This window comes from Micropterus salmoides, unplaced genomic scaffold (genome assembly GCF_014851395.1).
Source record: "Micropterus salmoides isolate LMB-PRFRI ecotype aquatic unplaced genomic scaffold, ASM1485139v1 Ms_hic_scaffold_316, whole genome shotgun sequence".
Lineage (NCBI taxonomy): Eukaryota > Metazoa > Chordata > Actinopteri > Centrarchiformes > Centrarchidae > Micropterus > Micropterus salmoides.
In genome coordinates, this window is record NW_024042440.1 from 5,395 (window position 1) to 14,644 (window position 9,250).

Here is a 9,250-nt window from a genome sequence, read left to right on the forward strand (position 1 = left end):
CCACCTACAACTCAAGCACACACAATGACACTCACTGACCTCAAGGTTATGCTAATAATAATAATAATAATAATAATCATCATCAAGTTTACATATTCACAGTTATCTCAAAGTGCATCTGGGCCCGTATTTATCAAGCTTCTCAGAATTACTCATAAGAACACTGCTCTCCTTCTTCTTGGCTCAAAGCTGTGCTTAAAAGTTAGTTATCATGCATCATAGTCCTAATTTGAGTGAAGTGTAGTACTAAATCTTAAGTGTCAGTCTTAGTGCTGATTTACGACACTTTGCTGTGCTGCAAAAAGGATTTTGGATGATGACCAAAGGACCAATCACTGAAGAGATTTCCTTATTTAAGAATATTCTAGATTCTTAATTTTCAAGATAATAAATTATGATATAGGCCTACACATTAATAAATGAAATATAAAAAAGTGTATCCTTATATGAGCTCCATCAAATGCGCCTAGTACTCCTGTATTGCCGGCAATATGAACTGAGTTTGCTTCTGTCGGATTATGGGGGGTGTTGTTGGGAAGTCGATGAAACGCCTAAGTGCCATAATTCTTTCCATGACTATTCAGCTTATTGATGGTTGTGTCGGCCAAAATCATCAGCATTGCTGCGTTTGTCCTGTGGCAAATAAATGAAGCGTCATCACCACCTTCGCTTTAACTGAAAAAGCATTACTGCAACCTAGTCCAACCTAGTCTAATTAAGTGTCTTTCGTCAAATAATTCAGAAACAATATTCCTCTCCTGAAAGATGCATGTCTCTATCTCCACAGGGCCATCACAAGCCCTACTGGCAGCTCCTAACCACTTGAGAGACCTCTCGAGCTGTCTTAAATAACTGGGAGTAAGAGTGATTCTTAGCTTTAAGAAATTTGATAACTTGCTTTTATTCTTAAGTTTAAATGTACGAGTAAATTTCATGAATTCTAAGCACTTAAAATCCTGTTTTTGATATTTCACCAGAAACTGCTAGACCAATCATCCCAAAATTTTAAGGTCATAAACTCTATAAGCTACATCAAATACCTCAACATAGCATCAGCGAACAACAATGACCACAATAACTTATTGGAAAGAACACAGAGTTTGTCTATTAATAGTTTATTTGTGTTTACCATTTTTACTATTGCTTTTATATTAATGTATATTGTCTGCTATGTATCAGAAGGAAGTTACAAAATCAATTTCTACCTATCTATCTTGTACCTTGTACTTGTACCTTGTTATTACGCTAATGCATACAGTGTATGTGTTGAATTAATACTTCAGAACTGGTATTCACTTATTTTTGCTTTTCCAGTTTGCATATAAGCTTTTCTTTTCCTGCTCAGGAATTCTTACAGGGAAATGTGTTCCTTTCAACACCACAGTCAACAGATGTGAGATAAAAGGATGGTGTCCTGCCGAAATCGACACCATCAAGACGTAAGACAATCCTGGAAAGTGATGGAGAGCTTTTTACAAGGCTTTACAATCACTGTTCTGTACTGTTATACTAATGTCAGACACATCTCTGTTGGGGCAGCTCACTTAGTCACTAACCTAGTAACATTTATCATGCAGATAGTTTAAGTTTTCATTGTCCCGCTTTTGAGATAATCGAGAAGGCAGGCCTTCGCCACACTACAGTGGATTTAAACTGAATTGTATCCATTGGTAGAAATCTGAGCCTTGACACATTGTAAAAAGCAAAGACAACTTTGTGTGCTGACTTTGTGCGGCTGAAGAAAAATAACACATTTAAACACAATACTGTTTGTGTGTTGGTCTTTTCTGTTGTTCTGTGCCCCCCCTTCCCCTCTCTGTCAGTACGCCAATGATGGAAGTTGAGAATTTTACCATTTTCATTAAGAATAGCATCCGCTTCCCAACCTTCAACTACACCAAGTATGACAACTATAATTCTAAATATGATGATGATGATGATAATGAAATCTGACATGTTGAAATGATGATATGTGTCTATGTGTGCAGAGGAAACTTCCTTCCTACCATCACTGATGATTACATCAAAAAATGTAACTTTGACATGGTCAACAACACCTACTGCCCCATCTTCAGAGTGGGAGATGTCGTCCGCTACGCACAGCAGAACTTCACTAAACTGGTAGACAAGGTAGAGTCAAGAGATACTTTTAAGGTTTTGGGGGCAAGTTCAAGTCATGTCTTTGTAAGAAAATTCAAAAGTCAAGGCAGATGATTTCCTGGGCCCGTATCAAGCTTCTCAGACTTATTCATAAGCACACTGCTAAGAACTGACTTAAAAGTAAAAGAATTCTTGGCTCAAAGCTGCACTTAAAAGTTAATTATCAAGCATCTCAGACCTAATTTCAGTGAAGTGTAGGATTAAATCTTAATTGTCTGATTCACGACACTTGCTGTGCTGCAAACAGGATTTTGGATGACGTATGATGTAGGCAAGGACCAATCACTGAATAGATTTCCTTATTTAAGAAAATTCTCAAATAAATTCACATTGAATGGTGAAATTCAACACATTTACATTCAACACAAATTTGACAATAAATCATTTTCAAGAGAATACATTATAACATTGGAAATGAAAGATAAAAAAGTCGATCTTTAAATGAGCGCCATCAATTGCGCCTACAACTCCTGTGAAGCTGGCTCAGTGGTCAGAAGACAATAAAGGCACTATACAAGTACAGTTCATTTACCATTAGAAACCATTACAAATGTTTGTTAAATGTTTGTTAAATAATTGACATCATTCCTGTGCATAGGTCTAACAACTAAACACTTAAAGATCTGTTTCCTGAACCGAACCAATGCGACAATAATACATTGTTTAAAATTTCCAACTGGTCCTGTTTGCGTTCACAAACCTCAAATAGTCCTGAAACTGTAAACAAAAGCCATGTGGTGGAAATGTCAGTAAATTAATGGTCAGCACCATCAGGTTCATGTTGGTCTGGAGCCCATATCAGTAGACTTTAGTGGGCCATCGATATGAACATCATTATTAAATTATTTAACAATTCAAGCAATTGGAGGAAGAAACTCTGCATCAAACGGTCTTATCACAGAAGTAGACTTTGTTTACAGAATCCAAATGTATGTCCTTGAATGAATTAATTAATAAAAATAAAAATAATAATCTTTATTTATAGAGCAAAGACAATGAAAACAAACAAATAAGATCCACGGTAAAAGCAGGAAGAAACTTAAGAAATTGGCTCAGGAGAAGAACGGGTTGCCCACTAATCGGAAAAACCACTGGTCAGGGATTAGTGGGCAACCACTAATTGGAATCCCTCAGTGGCTCAGTGTATGAATGTGTGTGAATGATTGAATGCGAGCGTAAAGCGCTTGTGTTGTCAGAACACTAGAAAGGCACTATACAAATACAGAGCATTTACAAAGACCACATTTACATAGCCAAATGGTCCTATTGTTTAGCCTCACAATGCCATTGGATACTAAATGTGTTTGTAGGCCAAAAGGCCATGAACCCCCCCAGCTGTTTATTGCTGCTGTTCGGCTGGTTGTCTTTTACTATTATTATTATTTTTATTGTTTTTTTGTTTGTGTTTGTTTGTTGTTGTTTTTCTCCTCCCCAAGCCCCCCTCTCTGTTCCACAGCTTTTCCCTGTTGTCCCCACCCTCCATCCCCTTTCCCCCTTCTCTTACAGGTGTTGTCCTTTCTCTGTGCTGTCTGTTTGTGCCCCCCCCCATCCCCTGTCTGCCCCCCTGTCCGGCCCGGTGACAAATCAATACATAATTAAATAAATAATAAAACAGACATTTTAATACTCTCTTGTTAAAGTAAAATCTGTCTGGCACAATATGGTATCCAGGTCATTATACTATATACCAGGCTGCTGGGCAGGACAGGTTTAAAAAATAAATAAATAAATAAATAAATAAGAACGGATGGTCCTTTCGCTCCCTGAGCAGGGTACCAGTTACTCACCAATGGTGAACAGTTCAAACGTCCCCTCACTGTTTCAGGCAGGCGACCGTCTACTCTCAGTCCCACTGATATTGATGTAGAAGAAGAAGAAGAGACCACTCCTTAGGTAGTCCCAGCGGTGATGATGAAGAAAAGGAGAAAACTCCCACCTCAGTGCCAGTGATAGCCAGAGGTGCACCCGTGTTTTTCTGGTCACACGGGGCGCTATCTGGTGTTCTGTCCGGGCCTCAAAGTCCACACACACACACGGCAAGCAAGCCGTGAGATACTATGCTAATTAGCCTACCGGCCGAAGTTAGCTCAGAGATACACGGTAATGTCCACAGCAGACTCTCAAACACACTTCTCTTAAATGAGTCAGGCTCTACACTCTAATATTTGTCTTGGTTCGCAGCTATTCACCACTCAAAATACAGTCGCACACTCACACTGCGGTGTCTACTTCTCTCACGTCTCCCTTGTTTTTTTCTCCTCCAGTTCCTCTGACTACTAGTCCCGCCCCTAACAAATCATACCTTTTAGAAGCTGGATGTCTCTGTCAATGGACTAATCAAAGGCACATAAATAAAAGCAGCAGGTTAATATGTCTCACCTCGTGTTGAGTGATGTACGTTCTAAACAAACTGTGAAAACACTGTCCCCTTAAAGGAACAGCGCCTCCTATAGTAACAATGTAGGGTTTACACTGCTGTGTTTAAATTAGCTCTGGGGTTTAACCCAGGGGCTACATTAAATTGCTGTCAAACCAGACACCAAGATTTTTAGCAACAGGCCTGACATGATCCACTAGGGACCAGCAGATGGCAGCATTTGCTTTGCTTTGCTTTGCTGGGAGTTCATGACCAGGATCTCTGTTTTGTCTGAGTTCAGTAAGAGGAAATTATGTGAAATCCAATTTGTGACATCACAGAGGCAGTCAGTAAGTGAACTCAGCATTCCAGGGTCTGTGGATCTGACAGCAGGTACATCTGTGTGTCATCAGCATAAACATGAAAAGAAACACCATGTGGATACACCATTCTGGATAATATGTCCAAGGGGAAGCATATACAAGTAAAATAAAATGGACCCCTGAGGAACTCCATATTCAACCAAACAGAATGTAAAGACATAGTTATTCACAGGCACAGAACCTCCTATTGGACAGGTATGATGAAAACCATTCTAAAGCTGTACCAGAGATCCCCACCCTGTGCCTCAGTCTGTCTAACATGATGCTGCCCAAAGTCTCCAGTCCTGTCTTTTGTGACTTAATTCTGACTTAAGTCTAAAGTCAAGTTGCAAGACCTTGTGACTACTATCATGAGCAGGATTTTTTTTTATAGACTCTAATAAAAAACAAAAACATCCCTCTAAATCATCACCTATGACCCACTAGAATTGTGTGGCGGTATCTGTATCTGCAGAGACCCTGCCATCTGAATGTACAGAGATCACACCTGTCGGGGTCAAATTGACCACTATAAGCAGATGATTATTAGGTTTTATTTCTAACATCTGTATATTTATTCAATGAAAATTAAGAAATGAAATAGACAGTCGCTCTATTTACTTAATTTTATTGACTGTTTCAAAACAGTACACCTTTTCAAATGTACAAATAAAATCACTGTACTGTGTGTAATTCAAATACACTATACAGTAATATTCAATTCAGTTTTATTTATATAGTGCTATTCAATATCCACACAAAAATACAAAAACAGTAAAAGTGGTACAGGCAGAAAAGTAATAATTGTACTGGTAATTAATGATGATAATAATAATAATAATAATAATAGTATAGGAGTGGGTGTCAAGCAGGAAGAGCAAGAGACCACTGAACTCGTATAATTACCTCTATTTTTCAGCTGGGCTAAAATCGCTGATCTGTTTTCAACTATTTCTCTTATTTTCTTACTGGGTGCACCCTATTATCAATAACTCAAAATCTCAATCCTCAATATTCACATCCGGTGAATGACCATATTAAACAATACCTGTTTCAATATTATCACTTCACATGTCACATCAACTTTATAATCATTTGCTTTTCACCATATGAGCAATTGCCAAAATCACAATAACCAGGACATCATAGTACACCAAATAAACCGTATGAATTCTGCAGACACCAGGGATGCGTTTCTAAAAACGGATGAGGGAGGTAATTGTCCATTCAAAGTCCAAAAAAAAAGTAGAGTTAGAAAGTGTGGGGTTGTGCAAGTGGTGCTAGACAGTGAGTGTAAAAGTGTTGCTGGTTATCCTACTAATGTGGCAGGAGAGGGGTAAGATCAGTAGTCCTTAGCTCAGAGTTCCTCACTTCAGCGATCTTCAATCCAGGGATCTTGAGTTCTCATCTGGGTTGGCTCGCCATCAACTTTAACTCAGCTCTCCGAAAAAAACCTGGCCAGCAGTCACTGACACGGCCAGAATAGTTCATTAGTCAATAGCCTTTTCAAACGGGTTTCTCAAGTGTTCCTTTAACCAATATATATATATAAATGCAAATGGCACAATCACTATTTTTTAAATACGTTTTACATCAAATGAATTACTGAGCAACTTAACAACTTAACAAAGCTTATACATTTTTAAATATAAAGAACAATGTTGCAGAAATTAAAACTATGCAGTGCAAATGCAACAGATTCACCATGAACAATGAAAGAAAATGTCAAACAGATAGTTTAGTTGAAGTCTACAACAGGCTAATTGCACTGTTCATCACTCACTGCTAATTTTGTTAGCTCTAGGCCCATGCACTTGAACTGGCTAGCTTAGCCTAGCATCTTGTGACGCAGCAGTAAATTATTTATTTTTTACATGACTCACGAATTTGGGATTTCTTTGTCATTCGGCAGGTTTCAATGAACAGGGCCTCACACACACACACACACGCACACACACACACACACACACACACACATCTATAGTCTTAAAACAAAGTCCAGACTGTTATCACTCTCATCTGACAACTTATACGGTTTTATCTGAACTACATTTTTACCGCTCAGAAACATGTCCTCTCCCCACAGTGTCACCCAGTGTCAGCAACGTTTGCTGTAAACCTGCGCTCTGATTTGCTAAGGCACTTCTGTGTTGTTAACCCTTTGTGACATGGGTAAAATAAGGTACTATCAGGGGGGTAAGCCAGAGATCGGAGGCCCAATCCCAACATCCACCCTCACAGACTCACAGACTTTGAGGTGTTCCCAGGAAGTCCGTGAGGCCTTAGGGCTGTCCCACTGTCAAATCGTCAAGTGCGCGAGGGCTCTCTCGCGGACATTTTGAGGCCTTTATAGACCCTTTCTGTAAGTCTGCATTTCTCATTCACTACTACCCTACCCCCTATGTAGGGAGTTGTATGTAGAGCACTATATAGTCAGCTCACGCCATTAATTACGTCATTGCCATTAGACAATCAGTTGTTTCCATCAGCGCAATGCATGATGGTATATAGGGCTTGGTTAGTGACCATCGATTGTTCACTACTATTCAAAATGCATTCTGGGATACATTGATTGGACTATATAGGGTCTAGTAATTCTCAAGCCCAACAGTTCCCACCAAGAGCAAGCACTTGGCGAAACCTCGAGCAGAACCATGGCTCAGGGTGGGCGGCCATCTGCCTCGACCGGTTGGGGATGAATTATAAGAGAAGAACAAAAAATAAACAAACAAGCATCGACACCACGCTGATGTTAAAAGTTTTGAAAGTTTTCTTAACTTAAGATACTGCACAGAACACATGAAGTCAGAGGAATGCAATCACCTTCTTACATATTTAGTTTATTCAACTATTTATTTTAGTTTTTGCTTGATGATGCTGTTTGACCAACAATAGTTTTATTGATTAATTACAAATATATATTAACATTTAGGCTACCTCTCCTCCACTCTGCAGGGCGAGAGCCTGCAGGACTTAAAAATCAGGCAACATCAAATAAAAAGTGCCTCAGCATCGTCAAGGTAACGTGATAAAGTGGCAAAGTGCTGTCCTGTTCCTGTTTACAGCATTTTGAGCCCTTGCAGCCTCTCGCACTCAAATCACTTTCCAAGTGACGTCAGTAAAGTCTGTGAGGGTTCAGGGCTTAGGGGGGGACATTGGGATTGGACCGGACAGTGAAGCCGACCAAAGCCTGCATAGAGGGATCCATGTAGGCCCAAAAATGACGTCAAAACCCTATCCCCTGATCTCCATTCAAATCAGGGGGTGACTTCGTCCAGTAATATACTGTCTATGGGTACTATGACGTCTTTAGGATGGTGCCTGACCATTAAGAGCTTTTTGGTGAGCAAAAGGATTTTAAATTCTTTTGTGGATTTTACAGGGAGCCAGTGCAAAGAAGCTAAGACAGGAGAAATATGATCTGCTGCAGCATTCAGGATCAGCTGAAGAGTTTTAAGGGACTTAAAACAGCTTGATAAAGAATTACAGTAATCCAGCCTAGAAGTGACAAATGCATGGACTAGTTTTTCTGCATCATTTTTAGACAGGATATTTCTGATTTTTGCAATATTACGTAGGTGAAAAAAGGTGGTCGGTAGGAGTTAAAGGACATGTCCTGATCAAAGATAACTCTGAGATCAAGGTTTTTACATCCTACAAGGCACACTTGACGTTTAGCTAACTGATTGGTTTCATCTGGCTTGACTGATTATATTAACAGTAACAATAATAATAACAAACCACAAGCTAAAAAATTTAATATTTATTTACAGTCATTATTTGTATTTATTTTCTTTAAATATCCTTTATATTGGGTTTCTGATCAGACAGTTAAGGGGGAAATTATTTGAACTGAAGCAGTACAGTAGAAATAGCTCAATGAGAAGGAGCTGATTAAGATGTTTTCAAACAGTAAGAGTGTCTGAACTTACAAGGCATTGACAATGTGTGCACAGATTAGTTGTCCCCCATTGTCTTAATGCACTGCAGGGACCACCGGCTTCACATCCTCTTGGTGAAACAAATGTTATGAATCACAATGCGCACTGCTATTAAGGCACAGACTCATCCGCAGCTCCCAGTGAACCCTATAAAATGCAGCAATCAGGGTATGGTCAGGCACACGTTTCTTTGTATGTTTATTTTTTTAAGAACGGATGTCACACTACCTCCGGCATAGGAACAAAATGTTTTGTTTTTTGTAACATTTCTTCCAAACATACTAGCCAGTACAAATTGGTTGCTTTTAAATGTAATTCCTAGAAGCCAGTTCATGTGTCTCATTTTGAAAATTCTGTCAGGGAGGAGTGATTGGAATAAAGATCGGCTGGATATGTGATCTGGACAAGTCAGATGACCAGTGTAACCCTTC

General features: G+C 39.2%; 1 protein-coding gene across 1 annotated transcript; it reads left to right on the forward strand.

Annotated features, from left to right (window-relative positions):
- Positions 1-542: 542 nt before the first annotated feature.
- On the forward strand, positions 543-4,433 carry LOC119884087 (P2X purinoceptor 3-like). The gene is made up of 5 exons (XM_038694557.1): positions 543-555; positions 1,346-1,439; positions 1,824-1,901; positions 1,989-2,130; positions 4,425-4,433. Exons 1-5 carry the CDS (start codon positions 543-545, stop codon positions 4,431-4,433), a joined length of 336 nt encoding a protein of 111 aa, XP_038550485.1.
- The last annotated feature ends 4,817 nt before the right edge of the window (positions 4,434-9,250 follow it).

What these genes read in the sequence shown, in the direction of transcription:
- LOC119884087 (XM_038694557.1), top strand. An exon ending in GAAATCGACACCATCAAGAC is followed by an intron (nt 1,440 to 1,823) that starts GTAAGACAATCC and finishes CCTCTCTGTCAG; the next exon opens with TACGCCAATGATGGAAGTTG. An exon ending in CCAACCTTCAACTACACCAA is followed by an intron (nt 1,902 to 1,988) that starts GTATGACAACTA and finishes CTATGTGTGCAG; the next exon opens with AGGAAACTTCCTTCCTACCA.